At 36.3% G+C, this 16,537-nt stretch overlaps 1 protein-coding gene across 2 annotated transcripts in view; it reads left to right on the top strand.

The window, feature by feature from the left end:
- Nucleotides 1–16,537, top strand: part of RST1 (ARM repeat superfamily protein) — a 334,110-nt gene that overhangs the window by 134,441 nt on the left and 183,132 nt on the right. For both annotated transcript variants that reach the window (XM_089823823.1, XM_089823825.1), the window contains exon 13: nt 11,812–11,980. In XM_089823823.1, coding sequence (XP_089679949.1) covers nt 11,812–11,980 — 169 coding nt within the window. The remainder of the gene's footprint in view (nt 1–11,811; nt 11,981–16,537) is intronic.

Genomic DNA, 16,537 nt, shown 5'->3' with positions numbered 1-16,537 from the left:
AAAGTACGTGTCAAGCTTTTGAACCCAAGCTTTTGTTGTAGACTTCCCCGAGCCATCATAATATGGTAACTGAAGTTTCCCTACTTTCTTCTGTAGCTCATAGCTCTGGTTCCTGTCATGTCCACGTGGCATATGCTTCATCCGCACATCTATATACTCCCTAAAGGTGATTGCAGCAGTAAAATCTGGACCTCCGGTTTCCCAATCTCTCCTCAGCTGGTCCTGTATATCAGTGATCTGGGGCTCTGGTACGGGCTGCTCTGGAGCTCTAGGAGGAAATATGGGAATCATGAGCCGCGAACTCACTGTCCTAGTTTGCTGGGGTGCATGATCGAAATTGTTCCCAACTTGTTCGCCTCCATTATGTGCCCCATCCTGATTATTACCATTCTGATTATTTCCTCCACCCACACTAGCATTCAACCGCATTTGACAAGCCATCATCTGCATCATAAGCTCAAATCTCTGACTCTGTTCCTGTGCTCTTTGCTCTGCTGATCGCTGCCCCTGTGCTAAGGTGTCTAATAATTGTAAGAATCTTTCCTTTCCCTGATCTGGACCGGCATTCATTTTGTCAAACATTTTTCTCTTTATCTGGCTAATCCAAATTCCCAATAAGACCTCCACAGGTTGGCAGGAAACCGCTTTGATACCACTGTAATAACCCCAATAGGTTATAACTTCTTCAGACACCAAAAATCTTTATACTTCAATTGTTTGACATTTCGTCAAACACTTTGCAAGTAAGCTCTGATACCACTGTAACAACCCTCCTCAAATCTGCTCTCAAAAATGCTGATGAAAGCTCAAGGAATTTCATCAAACAATTCACATGCAAGGAACGTATGACTGATATAGTATTTCAGCTAGCTTCAAATGACTTTTTTAAAATTTGCATCAATGAGAATCTTGTGCTAGAAGACTACAATGGACTACAATGAGAATCTAGCTCATCCACTCCACTATCTCTTGCCGACCTTATAGGTGATTATAATGATTAATCTAACTTGATCTCATCTTTGACCAATTTTCTGCGCAATCTGAGTCTGTGTACCCATGTAGGTCCAAGTCAACTTTCTCATACTTGAGCCCAAGGTTAAGAGTGCCTTTTAAGTATCTCATAATGTGTTTGACAACAACTAGGTGAATCTCCTTTGGCTCACACATAAACTAACTTAAGGCATTAACAACATAGCAAATATTAGGTCTTGTATTTACCAAGTACATAAGGGACCCAATCATCTATCTGTAAAGAGTAGAATCTATGAAGCATTTTATTTTGGATAGATCTTAGGTTTGTCATTTCTTTGATTACCCTTTTTCTTCTTGAAGTGCTTCTTCTCACCTTTATAGGAATTTGTATTGAGAACATGAAGTTCTTCATCTTCAATTTTTAATCTTCCTCCTTTCTTAAGTTTCCTAGTTTCTTCTTGCAGGCAATCTCCTTTAAGTCTATTAAAGTCTGGAAGATTGTTTTTAGCACTTACTCCTTGTGAGAATGTTTCCCATGAATATGGTAACCCATCTATAGCCATAAGTGTTAGTTCCTTGTCTTCAATTATGGTCCCTATACTTGCAAGTTCGTTTCTTAGGCTAGCCACCCTTAGGAAGTAAGAGTTCATAGATTCTCCCTTTATCTGTATATGATTTAGTTGCCTTTTTAGTGCAAGGGTTCTAGTCACATTGTTAACCTTATATGCATTTGATAATACATTCATCATATGAAATGCTGTTTGATATTTCATTACAATAGGTACTATTTCATTTTTTACTCCATCTAATATGACATGGCTTTCTTGTTTCCTTTACTCCAGATAGTTTTATTAGGTTCAACAACAGGTTGCTTGGATGCTGAATCAAGAAACTGTTTCACATCATTGTCTTGAAGAATCATCATAATTCTGAATTTCCAAGCAACAAAATGTTCTTTCCCATCAAACCTGTCCCTGGGTCTGATTGTGCTTGCCATTGAAGATAGAAAGATGTTGCTAGATATATAAAGTCTGATTGTCAATTTGCAGAGCCTAAGTTCGAGTAACAGAGCTCTGATACCATGTAAAGTTTCTACAAATTTTGATCAATCAATACTGAAATAATGATTTAGGTCTTGCTGAAAATCGATCTCCTTCAATTCTGGGCTAAATGTTATTGTTCAGGAAATCTGAAATGAATTTTGGAAATTATAATTTTATCTCTTATCTAAGTCCTTTGGAGCAGATTGCTAGAAGAACAGACTTTGGTAATTTTGTGTCTTCTATCCACAAATATGTTCCTATTTATACATAGACCAAGGGTCTTGTCTTTCCAAAAGACACGTCCCTTCTAGGTCAGCCCTCCATGAATTAATCCCTTTCTCATAGCAAATCGACGGCCTTTACCAGTTAACTAATAGTTAATTAGAATCAACTACAATAGTTATCTTAAGAGGCATATAAGTATACCTCATAAGACGTCGATCATGTTGCTTGGAGATGTATTTATCGTGAGGCAAATACAAAGAAACTTATATGCATATCGGATCTGTCCGATTGAGAATATCAGAACATTGCTATTATCAAGATATAAGGATTTAACATAGGCCTCCTTATGTTATTTTAGTGTTAAAGGTGCTATTGGGCCTCCCAAATAACAGTAAAAAATCTCATGTTTTTTAGTTGGAGGATTTTCTTTTAAAAATTGGTGCTATAGCCATTAGAGTGGACCAATCATCCCCTATTTGTCCACTTTTACTTTCTACATCCTTGGGAAGGCTTAATTTCTTTTAAAAAAAGGGGGATGCGTGAGAAACACCGTCAAGCAATCCTTGTGTCCCTTCCACCTCCCTTGTACATGCATGCCTAGAAAAAGCTAGGGTCAGATTTACAATCAACATAGCTAAAATCCCCTGCCTTGTGTTGAAAAAATATTTTGGCCTTATACACCAAGCAAACTCATAAGAAAGAAATTAATATTTATTCCACTTGAACATGCTATTACCTACACAAACAGTATAAAGTTTGTATATTGCAATTGCATATTGCTAGTTGTACTTCAAGTTTTATTGTATTGGGAACTTCACTTTTTAGTCTGAAGAGTAATTTTACTGCATCTCTTTTGTTTTCCATCTCATTAAAAAATATGAATTAAAACACTCAGGATATTTAATGGGGAGTATAAGATATGAAGTAATGTTAGCCTACTAGAAAAAAAGGAAAAAAAATTAATGGCCATGGATGTCAATAAATAATACAGTGTTGAAAATTCCACCAAGGAGATATACATAGACAAAGAATACAAACAGCAGGGGACCACTGAAACAAGTTGTCAAGAAATATGTAAAAAGAGCTAAAAAAGGGTAAGAAGAAAGAAATCATATTGATGGCCATGGATGACAATATATAATATAGCATTCCACCAAGGAGAAATACAAAGACAGAGAATACAAACAGCAGGGGCGTACTGAAACGAGTTCTCAAGAAATATGTATAAAGAACTAAGAAAAGAAGAATTTTGAAGAGCAAAGAGAAGAGTGAAGGAATAGTCAACGAGTAACACTGTCTACACTAGAAACGGTGATGTCGTTAATGCCATAATCAATCATTATGAAGATACAAGATCTAACAAGATCTAAAGGAGTGTTGAGGCCCAAGAAGGGTACTCCCACTAGGATCACCTTTAACATCCAAAGCTGAAGTAATCACTATAGTAGTGTAAAATATTGTAATGCACATCTATCCATATGTAATATCCCTTTCCGGATATTCACTAAAACCCTCGATCAAAACTTACAAATTTTAAATCCGAACAATAATCCAGTATTTGGTGCAAATTTCAGAACTTAAACTGATATATAACCAGCAGATATACGAACGAGAAAACCCCCCAAAAAAATGTGTTTATTTCCTCCAATATCCAGACTTATACATAAACCAGCAGATTAATACAAATAACCCAAAATGCATTACTGTATTATACAACAGCAGTACAATAACGTGCAACAATTCAGAATAACCAATCTTACAAACAGAAATAACAGTCAGATTGGCAATATAGATAGAACCTGAAAGAAGGCTAGGTTTGCGTCCAACCTTCAAGGTTTCTTCAAGGGTTTGTGTCCTCAAAGAAATAACCAGCAACTGTTTCCAGCGGCCAGATTAATATTTGTTTTCAATAATATAATCTTCATATATCCTCTCATGTGAAGCTTGTGGTACTTTTTATCACTTTTCCCAATGTGATGCATGCTCTTGTAGGCAATGTGGGATAAAACACCTTTTTTGTCCTTTAGTCACTTAAGTGACATAGTACCTATTTAAAAATAGAGTGACACATTAAATGAACTTTAATAGTCACTTAGTCAAAACCCACATAATCATCAGGCATTAAAATAACTGATCAAACGAACTCGGATAATTACGTGCAATGGCTCGTTGGAAAGCTCTTGGCGAGACACTTCCAAATCAACACTGGAATATCAAGAATACTGAGCTCTGTTTACTTACTAAAAATAGTAAGTATTTGGACAACCTGCCAAAACTGCTCTGATGGGTCTGGAACTGGAAATGTCTAGGCTAAATCTCGAATTGAACCCCGTACAGAACCTTTTCGCCCCTGAAACCTAGGCGAAGTGAGCTGGCCACAAAGAATTATAATGTCCCAGAAAAAGGGGACATTACAAAGCCTCCCTTCTCAAAGATTGCTTGCCCCCAAGCAATCCGCTCAAACCTGCAGAAATCAGATGCTAGGATCCCATACTCGCCTCGAGAATGAGGTTCTACTCCTCAGTCGATGTACCCCAGCATGCATCATCCCAAATCCAGAATGGTGAAACAGTACAAGAGGAATCAATGTGCCAAATAACTGAATGCCAGGATCCCAAGGCTCACCATTAAGGGTCACCAACTGCCATCTGTTGCTGCCTTGTGTACCAAGATACTCATTCAGAGTGAATGTCTCACTCCATGAGTGAGCCTGCGAGTCTCTACTGTCAAGTGAAGATGGGAGCTCAACAATATACCAATATCCACCCCAAAATGATAGCAACCAAACTCTCCAACGAGCTCCCCGATAAAGAGTAATACATAGGGATGCTCCACTTGGATCCCAAGCGAGAACTCGTGCGCTGTCTGAAAACCCACTGATCAATTCCTGTAACATCTGTACCATTGTACCGTTGTACCATTCCTGTAATATCTGTCCTGATGTTAATGATAGATCCGGCCAAACTGACTCCACCCGTATATCACCCTGGTGGAAATGGAGTAATCCAAATCTCTAGAGCTCTGATGTGTCAGAAGGCTGAAACACACAGATCATAATCATGCGACTGTGTAGCAACACTACGTAATCCGCTAGAAGTAAAATACTAGTAACACCTGGATTCCCGACCACCCAATCAACATGATCCTGGGTAAATGAAAGAGCAATTGGTGAATCACCAACATCATGAGTGCTAACACTATCTTCAATACCCTGCTGAAATAAAAATGTAGGTACCTCATGTGGAATGTGTGATCTCTCCACTCAACTGCAAATAACTCATTAACCCTTGAAAGCCAAATAGAATCAGCATAAATACTACCATTATACATCGGCAAACCACTCATAGCTAGAATATACCAACAAGTAAAATCACCAGTCAACAAGTAGCCCATGACTGTCTCATAAGAGCTAGGTGATAAAACTCCGGGTAAGCTAAAAAATCCCTTAGTACATGCAAAGGAAAAATCTGAACTTCCCACTCCACCATAAGTACTCTCAGTCATGTCAAGGTCTTCATAAAAGGAAGGTTCACCATTACTTGAAAACTCTGAATTATCTTCACTTGCTATATCACTAAACATGTCCTCTTATAAAAATGTACAGCTGCTGTCATAAAAATCAGAATTTTCAGTCTTATCAACTTGCTGATTCATAAATTTTTTCTCACCACAGATAGTCTCAAACGGGAAAAACGTGATTGAATCACATTGCTTGCCTTCACATCTACCCACTCTATGAATTCCTTCAATGATTTGCGTGATTTCTTGTGCTCTTGAACCACTGTCATCTTCTCCATCAGTGGCTGTCCCACTTGTTTGATTTTCAGCTCCATGGATGGAATAATGTGTTAAGCTCAATTGTAGACATAACTCATCTACCTCACTCTCCTTGTCCCTTCCAAATTTTATTTCTAGATCCCTGTCCATTAATAGCTGCAAGTACTCAAATTTAATCATTTTCAACATTTCAAAGATAGTATGTAATAGAGAACTTGTGATACTGGAAACGTTCCCATGCTTTTCTTCTATCACAATCTTCCGCATGAGATCTTCAACCAAATTAGAAACTTCATCCATCCTTGTCAACACTTGGACAAGTTTGTCCTCTTTGACCCAAAGCATATCCAATAAGTCCAAGAAAGATAATGGTTTTTGATCATCTCCTTCAAACATGGATGGGTTGTTCTCCAAAGAATTTTCTGATTTCTCATCACTTAGGGGAACAATAGTTTCAGATATATCTTCTAACTCAACGTGTGTTGGATTAACTATCTTGTCCACATTGCAGTCCCTTCGCTCCTCCTCAATATTTGACACAATTTCCAGCTTAGTATCACCATAGAATTTATCCAAGTTAATTTCCATGTCGCCAAATAGAATGCTGGTGTTTTCCTTGTCTGAATATGAAGGGGAGTTGCCATTATTATTGTTTTGAATAGTATCATGCAAAGATTGCTCTTGTTTTTTAGTACTACTATCAAGTTGATTAATGTCCTTATGCAAATTTTTGTAACTATCCTCTGCAAGGAGATCTCGAGCCAATTCAAGGTATTTGTTTCTTCCCATATCTGTCTTGTTTTGCAGTTCCAACTGAAAGTCCACATAATTAATGAAGGGTAAGTCTTTCTGAAGCTTTGACGGGAATTTGATATAATCATCGTGTAGCCTCCTTACTTGGTTTTTAGTATCGAATTGGAAGTCTCGTCCCACTTCCACTGCCATGTAGCTTTTCATGTGCTTGCAATGGACCCAATCTGAATTTTTGCACTCTCTCAACTGCTATTCAACAAATTTCTTCAGCAGAGCATAACAAAATGCTGAAACACATAATCCTGATGAAAAGAGCAATATTCTAACATACAGTATTTCACCTGTATTGTTCCACGCAGCTATGAAGGCGTTACCTAGCAAAACTTCCAAACCCGTGATTACACTTTGGTGGTTTGTTCAACCCACGAGTTGGCCTGACAAGTTGGCCTGTGATGTAAATATATCTGAGGATGGCTATTATAGCCTACTATAAACTATTGACATCCAGGTTTGAGACCAAATTGCTGAAGTCTTTTGATGTGTGGCTAGTGCTTTCAATGTTAATATGCCTGGTGATTTTTGTGGGGCTGTGAAGGCCCGAAATAATGGAAGAACACTTCAATAATGATGATGCCCAGTGAGTTCCCTTCCAGCTCGCATCAAAATGTCGACTCCCGTATGTGATACTTATGACTGCTGTAGACAAATTTCAGGATGTTAGCCAATATAAAAGGTCTGCAAAATATAGCTAACTACCGCGACTGATGATTAAGTAAGAATGCCCAAACTCCTTAAGACCCCTTGCGGCTGTTAATATATGTCTCTTTGCACTTTAAATGAGGAATTGTTACTTGTGCACTATAATACCTTGCCCGAGTTTGTTATGCACTGTGCTTAGAAGTCTATGATAAAATCATATGTATGGTCTGTTTCCTGATGGGGCAATAACAATATACACCACTAACAGATTTACAACAATCACGCACTACTGGAGATAAACAAAGTCATTATATAATATGCAAGTTTCATGCAAATGAAAATTATTGAACTCAGAAATCTGGAATGTGTTATTCCATTCATAAGTTGAATCTCTCTCCCAGTAGATGCGAACTGTGATTACCTCCGGGTTAATGGGCTTGATTGATATTGGTGCCTTGGAAAGGCACCGACTCTCTCCTCGCAACTCGCTATCCTGCGATCTTAATTATATGGTGATATCCTACTCCAGAATGGTTAATTTGCTTCTCTATATCTGCCAGCTTCAGTTGTTACCATGCTCAAACAAGATGTGCCCAATGACCTTGCTTGAGTCCCCCTTCAGACACAGGAACATGTAATAACCACCCCACGTTGGAAACTTTCGCAGGTGGTAAACCTTAAACACATTCACTGCTGATGGAAAATTTGTAAGCAGAGTCTGATACCATAACCTGCTCAGAATAGCATTTGAAATCACATGAAGCTACTATGAAATGCGTCCAGTTTGACCTGATCATACAGTGCCATGGATAGAAATTGGGAAGTTATAAGACTGTTGGAGCCGATACATTGTCTTTAGAACATACTTCACGATTTTGAACCATGACCCACCTCCAAATGATGTGACGTTGATATTCTGGGTGAGACTACCCTTCTATCTGCCGTCCAAATCTTGCTTATATCAGTCGACACGTTGTTACTGTGCGTGAGAAATGACCAGATGCTACTTGTTGTGTGTGGCCTACTCTTATTCTCGAACGCATTGTTCTCACACTCTCGGATGTGAGTATTGGAGCCCTCACGTTGAGACTAGTTGTACGCTGTCTGTATTGCTACTCCAGTTTGCGGAATATGGTGTTGGTCTAGAAATAGAAAAAGGCTGTATTATCCCTTTCCCTTCTCCGACAATGAATATCAGTAACTTCCAGTGCTGCAGATGATGGTCTAATATGACGCAGAGTTATAATTTGCCCAAGCCTCGCGGATTAACGTGCATAGTTATATAATGGTGAGCAGCAATCTCCTATAGAAAAAACACGATATGACTTGCGACCATTGCTCTATGGTTTTAACCCAGTCGTGGAAGCACATAACCCAGTTCGCAGTTCCTCTTTGCTGTCGGATGTGGTCCTGGGGAGATTATATGAAAAGCGTTAATGTCTGTAGCAAGCCGTGTCTCATGCCATAAGACCATGACTTCAACTTTTTCGTATCCTTTCCGACATGTAATGACAAAATCCTTCCCAAGAAGGTATTCAATCGGACGATTAAACACAATGCAATCTCCAGCAAACACTGTCTCAGCCGTATGAGTTCACTGCGACCTCAATCAGGTATAACCAACTGCGTAGAGGTAATGTTCATTGCGCGCAACTAACTCAAACTGATTTGTAAATAACTACGGCACAGTAGTGTCCAAAAAAAATGGCGTTCATGAAGTAATACAAAACCAGTGGCTCTTTTGGATTTCCTTCTTAATTAATTCGCCCAATACCATTGTCCACTGAATATATCAAACACACAAAATATATAAAAAAACTGCCCGCTATGCACAGAGCTGTTAAAATGGTTTCTCTAGATTAATTTCGATGAGCAAGAAATAAAATCTTCAGAAACGTTGCCAAATCTTTCTCCGATGCATCACACGTTTCATTCTTAGACGGCCAAACTGCTATTAGAATATTTCATATGCAGCAAATTGTAATTTGTGAACTATATTTCTTCCACAGTCCTGCTTCTAGCTTTCTAGAAATCTCTCCAAACTGTTAAAAATACAACTGTTATTGAACCTAACAGGCTGGCAAGACCTTTGGCTCTGATACCACTGTAATATCCCTTTTCGGATATTCACTAAAACCCTCAATCAAAACTTACAAATTTTAAATCTGAACAGTAATCCAGTATTTGATGCAAATTTCAGAACTTAAACTGATATATAACCAGCAGATATACAAACGAGAAAACCCCAAAAAAAAATGTGTTTATTTCCTCCAATATCCAGACTTAAACCAGCAGATTAATACAAATAACCCAAAATGCATTACTGTATTATACAACAGCAATACAATAACGTGCAACAATTCAGAATAACCAATCTTACAAACAGAAATAACAGTCAGATTGGCAATATAGATAGAACCTGAAAGAAGGCTAGGTTTGTGTCCAACCTTCAAGGTTTCTTCAAGGGTTTGCGTCCTCAAAGAAATAACCAGCAACTGTTTCCAGCTCCCAGATTAATATTTGTTTTCAATAATATAATCTTCATATATCCTCTCATGTGAAGCTTGTGGTACCTTTTATCACTTTTCCCAATGTGATGCACGCTCTTGTAGGCAATGTGGGATAAAACACCTTTTTTGTCCTTTAGTCACTTAAGTGACGTAGTACCTTTTTAAAAATAAAGTGACACATTAAATGAATTTTAATAGTCACTTAGTCAAAACCCACATAATCATCAGGCATTAAAATAACTGATCAAATGAACTCGGATAAGCATGTGCAATGGCTCGTTGGAAAGCTCTTGGCGAGACGCTTCCAAATCAACACTGGAATATCAAGAATACTGAGCTCTGTTTACTTACTAAAAATAGTAAGTATTTGGACAACCTGCCAAAACTGCTCCGATGGGTCTGGAACTGGAAATGTCTAGGCCAAATCTCGAACTGAACCCCGTATAGAACCTTTTCGCCCCTAAAGCCTAGGTGAAGTGAGCTGGCCACAAAGAATTATAATGTCCCAGAAAAAGGGGACATTACATCTTATGAGTAGAGAGGTGGTTGGAGAGGAGAAGATTGTTGATAAGAGGAAGCTAGGTTGCCTTGTTAGGAAGAAATAGGACCATGATGTTGGGATAAATGTTAATTATGGCGAGTTATAATCTACAATGTAAAAGTAACTTATGAAGTAAGTTGTAGCTGCTAATGTAAGATTTCAATTCAATAACAAATACAAGAATATACATACAATTTTTGTCATAAAATTCTCATAAACTTTTTTCTTTCCTTCTTAAGCACAGGTTAATGCCAATCATTTCATCTAAATGTTAGTATTTTATGGTCTAAGAATTGGCCATACTGCTCAATTATCTAGCTTAAAGTGCATCTTATGATGTAGGGATAAGCTAGTAAGCATTAACTAGGTTTTTGGAATGCTATATTTCAGAACCTGTATGTTACAATCTACAATGTAAAAGTAACTTATGCTGTAAGTTTTAGCTGCTAATGTAACATCTCAATTCAATAACAAATACAAGAATATATGTATAGTTTTTGTCATAAAATTCTCATAGACTTTGTGCATTCCTTCTTTGAGAACAAGTTAATGCCAATCATTTCATCTCAATGTTAGTATTTGTATGGTCTAGAGTTAGCCATACCACTAAATAATCTAGCTCAAAGTGCATCTTATGATGTAGAGATGCTTTTCTGGTAAGCATTGGACTCATTTTGAGCATTGACTAGGTTTTTGGAATGCTATATTTCGGAATCTGTATAGCGAGAATGATTGACAACTTTTGGAATGCCTATTTCAACATGAACTTTAGGAATGGTGTTAACAATTTATGCATATTGGTTTTCTATTTACTTGTCTATTAATTTATTCCAAAGGGAAATGACTAAAGCTATCATGTATTGCAATCAAACTAGTGTCGTAATGTTTGTGCTAGCATTGCCTTGTTTGAATATCATTTTATTATAACCATATTGATATTGAATATGGTAAAAGTAAAATAATTTAATGAATTATGTAACATCAAGCCTATATGAATCCTTTTTTGTTAATTTTGGGATCAAACAATACACTTGAACACCTAGAGACCTTCAAAGGCATCAAGATAAATTTCAACCTCTGCATAAATCGTCTTAGGCATGTTTATCTTGGCGATATGCCATTACAAAAGATAACATCTCATTTTTATTGATTATTTTGCTTCACTTTTTGAATCACAACTTGCAATTCATAAATTACAGCTTTGATATAGTTGTTGTATATCAAAGTATTTAGTGGTGAATGCATACAAGAATATTGGGTAGGATCTCACATTTATTTTGTATATGTGCAGTTTGTGTCTTCTGCTCCGTTGGGGGTCTGTGGATGCAGCAGCTCATCCAGAAGTGTCAAAAAGGGTGTTTGAACTTTTATGGGAGGTTTCAACTTTAAAATGCATGGAATCTTCAGATTTATGGGTGAAGGCACGGATGGCAGCGATTCATTCATTGACCTTCTATGAGGTTTGGGGCTTTGTATATTTTTGTTCTTATGGAGACTCAATTGCAAGGCATCTTCTGGAATTGCTCGAGTCTGATTTTTTTTTGACAATATAAGTCTTTTTTAGTTGGGATATTTTTCTTGTCTAGATTATTTGAGTTTAAATAAAAAACAGAGAAAAGTATAATGCAAATAAATAATCATCCAAAAGGAGTTCCAGTAGGATTTCTTTCTAGCTCACAAAAATTTTCAATATGTAACAACTGATAATTTGACAGATTGTCCAAAATGATGGTTTCCAATTTCTGATCTTTCTAGAATCTAAATAAAGAATATTTCCTAGTACAATAAGATTCAACATTCATAATAGTTGGTAGGAAATTGACAAGTTTGCCTTTTATGCTTAAGTGTTGCAACTTCCTCAAAATTGATATTTTATGGATTCTCTATTCCTTTTACTTGAAATTAGTAGAGTTCTTGGAGGTGATGACTTAGTGAGTCATGATCTAGGTAGCATTGGCCAAATCATAGGGACACAGACTCAGACTTGACCAAGGCTGGGATGTGACTTGTTGAGTCATAGTGAGTCACGAGTAACTGCGTGACTCGTTGAGTCTTGATGACAGGGCTCGGCTGACATAGTTTGTAAAAAAAACATAAAATTAGAATGTTTTAAGTTATTGTTTTTCTTCAATTTCTTTCTAGAAACCCTAATAAGCATTTCATTTGATTGTATTGACAAGAAGTTTGAAATTAGAAGAAATATAAGAATCCATAGAAGTGCAACTAGAAGGCAGGAAGAGCTAAAAATACTCCACAAATCACATTGGGACTGTGTCATACTTGTACTTACTGCATAAAAGAGTCCATAGCAGCAGTTGCAAAGAGCTCTCATCTCATTTCAAAGAGGTAAATGCTAAATTTTATGGATTTTTTTTTTCTATTTTCTAAAACCAATCTTTTTTTGGGTGACAAACCTTATTTTTTTGTATTAGTTTATAAAACACAATGCCCAAATGGTGGTTTTGTTGAAAAATTGTTTTTTAGTAGTACCCTCGATGTTTTAAAAACATTTGTGTACCCTAATGCCTACTTCTAATTCGACAACTAAACCTAAACCTAAGAAAGTGGATCAAAGGGACATGGTTTGACAATATACCAAAGCATTTCTTGGTAGAACAAGATTGCAAGTGAAATGTACACTTTGTAAAGAAATTATTATGGTGACATCAATAGTTTTAAATACCATATTGCCAGGATACATGGACATGACACTCAACAAATTAGCACCTCTCAAGGTTGTTCATGCATGTTAGCTAAATGTTCATCATTTGTAGAATTATATGAAACAAAACATAGGCACAGGTACAAGCTAGTTAATACTGGTTTTAGTTCTACATTGGTAGGTTGTGTTGGAGAGGGTTCTTCCATGCCTCCATTTTGTCGTAGTGCTAGTGCTTCTACTTTTTATCCTAGTGGAATTGTTAGATTTGCTACTAGAGTTTGAAAATTTTGGAAGGATAACTTTTATGTGTCATGCTCTACTCCTATTTCACAACTCTTGCTCGAGAGCATGCCTTGGAACAATGAGGTCCATGATGTTGCAAATTTTTTGTTTGCAAGTTTTGGTACTTTTGCAACATTCCATTTGTTGTAGCTAGGTAATTCTTTTTCATTTTTTTTTATATTGAAAATTTATAGTTTGAACTTAAGTTTTTTTAATGAATTGTTCTAATTTTATCATGCACTTATTTAATCTATTTGTGATAGATCTCCTTACTGGCAAGGCATGATAGATGGATGCATTACCATTTTTGTGGCGGGGTTTAAAACCCCTATTGATGTTAAGTGGTCCAATTTTGTTAGAAATAGCTGAAGATATAAAATTTGAATTAGAGGACCAATGAGTGTCTTGGAACAAAAAGAGTTGCACTATCATGACAAATGGTTGGACCGATAAGACACTCCTAAATTTTCTTGTTTCCTATAGAGGTGATTGGTCATTCTTCTTTAAATGCATTGAATATTTTGAACTTGATTTATTGATTAAAATTTGAATTTTGTAATTCATGATTTATTGATTGATCATTATTTTGCTTTACTTTTAGGATATACCTTTGTTTCTTAGGTCCGTTGATGCTAACTCACATGTGAAAAATTCCACATACTTATGTGAGGTTATTTAGGATGCCATACATGAGGTGGGAAAAGAATGAAGTGTTGATGGACAGTGCAACTAGTTATGTTGTTGCAAGTAGATTTTTGATGGAGATGCAACCAAATTTTTTTTGGTCTCCATGTGCAGCTCATTGCCTTGACCCCATTTTGGATTATATTGGTAAGCTTGAATGGGTCAAAACATGTGTTGTTAAGGCTAGAAACATTTGCAAATCTATCAACAATCATGCATTGAGCCTAAGCATAATGAGGTAATATATAGAGCAAAAGGAGTTGGCTCGTCTTGGTATTGCAAGATTTGCTAAAATTTTTATGACATTAAAATACTTGATGCAATCAAGGGCAGCTTTAAGGTGCATGTTTGTTAGTGACGAGTGGAATTGCTCATGCTATGCTACAACCATTGGGATGGATGTGGGAGATCACATTTTTGATGAGGCAGGTGTTGGACCTGTTGTGTAGAGATATAAAGTTAATCTTTTATAAATTCTAAAATCTTTATTATGTTTTTGTATTACAGTTTAATATTTAGTATTTACTTTTAATTTATATGCATGTTTTTCTTTCGTTTGCAAATTTGCAATTTTTCTTATTTTCATGCACAATTAAATATCACTATTTCAAATATTTGCAGATCACTAAGCCCCTGGTAGTTTGCCTATGAGTTGTTTGGGAGAAGTCAGATTGGCTACATCTATGGGGGCATGGATAGGGCCAGTGAGGCCATCAAATCTTTATATGGAGGACATGAGCATGCATATTTGACCATTTCGATGATAATTGATAAGAGATGACATCTCCAACTTCATAGGCCCATCTATAGGGTCGCTTATTACCTTAATTTGGCATTAGCCATGATTTCAATGTAGATGAGGAAGTTCTTGGTGGGCTCTATTCAGTGGTACAACAAATGTCTTTTGGTGATAGAACTACATTGCATGAGATAGAGGCATTTGATAATGCAACATGGGAGTTGTTCGGTATCAAATTTGCAAAGTTTCTCGCACAACATGTCTGCCAGGTAAATACATTTTTAAGTGCATACTTTGATTTTATAATTTAGTCTTAAAGTTGGAAATGAGACTAATTGTTTGTTCTTCTTTTTCCTTATTTATGATAGAATGGTGGAAAATGTTTAGGCCTAAAGCTCCAATCCTTTAGAGATTTACCATCCACATATTAAGCTAGGCATGCAATGCTTCGGGTTATAAATGCAATAGGAGTATGTTTGAGCACATTCACTTGAAAAGTTGGAATAAATTGTTAGCAAAGAGGTTGAATAATCTAGTATTTGTTCATTACAACCTTCACCTTAGATTGAAACAAACTTTGGACTACTACTATAGCTTGATCATGCTAGATAAGGTCAATTTAGAATTCGAGTCGGTCACTAAGTCTACTGATCCTATCTTTACTGATGAGGACCTCGAGTGGATTAACCAAGCGGATAAAGAGGTTGAGACTATAACCATGGCAAAGGAGGATGGAGCATGATTGGACACAAGCATAGCTAATGTTAGTTAAAGTGGTGTTTAACATGTACAAACTATGGCTGTTCACTCGTCCAGGACCTACCTTAGATGCCTTTGTAGGAGGGATGTAGGCTCGTTTGAGGCTGAGGCTGAGCTAAAGCCATAAACTTGTTTATGTTTTCACAATTATTTGGAACAGGTTATGTCATGGATTTCATAGTCCGCGAGTTTTATATACATTTGACAATATTTATAATTTTTTAATTAATATATCTAAGTTTAGTATTTCTTCAACTACGATTTGCATTTGCACTAATGTGATGGATGTATGTTTATGTATGCAGTCAAATTAGCTTCTATTTGATGATGTTATTGTGTCCTTAAGATTTATTCAATAATAGGTGCATCAAACAATTTTTAAATCCTTAGAAATTTGTAAATTTCTTTGGTTTTTTCACTTTGCTGAGTTTTTTTGCCAAGTCACATGTCACAAGTCAAGTCTGATCCATATCTGAGCCTAGGATCTTTGGAAATTAGAAGTGACATTTTTTGGAAAATTATTAAAGTTATTATAAATAAGAGATAGTCAGAAAGCAAGAGAAATGGGTAAATTTGTCTTTTGGGTAATGAAGAGTTATTATAGAGTATTTATATTGTAATTAAAACCTAATTTCTAGCTTTGCTATAGGGATGAGTACATGTTCTAGGGTTTTGGTTTGTTAATACACCTTTTTCTTTCCTTAGCTATGGTATGCCTATAAGATGTGTGTTTGTGTAAATAAATTTAAATGTATACAAAATTGCAATACATTTGATGTATCATATAATGGTATTATATATAATAATAATGGCATTGAAACTTCATCATTGATAAATGATATTATTATATTGATAAAGATTGTTGTCTAAGTTGTTAATTTTAGTCTTCAC

This window comes from Cupressus sempervirens, chromosome 1, assembly GCF_028749045.1.
Source record: "Cupressus sempervirens isolate cs-2001-9-10 chromosome 1, ASM2874904v1, whole genome shotgun sequence".
NCBI classification, from domain to species: domain Eukaryota; kingdom Viridiplantae; phylum Streptophyta; class Pinopsida; order Cupressales; family Cupressaceae; genus Cupressus; species Cupressus sempervirens.
The sequence above is the reverse complement of the archived record's forward strand: the minus strand, read 5'-3'. Positions and strand labels throughout refer to the sequence as shown.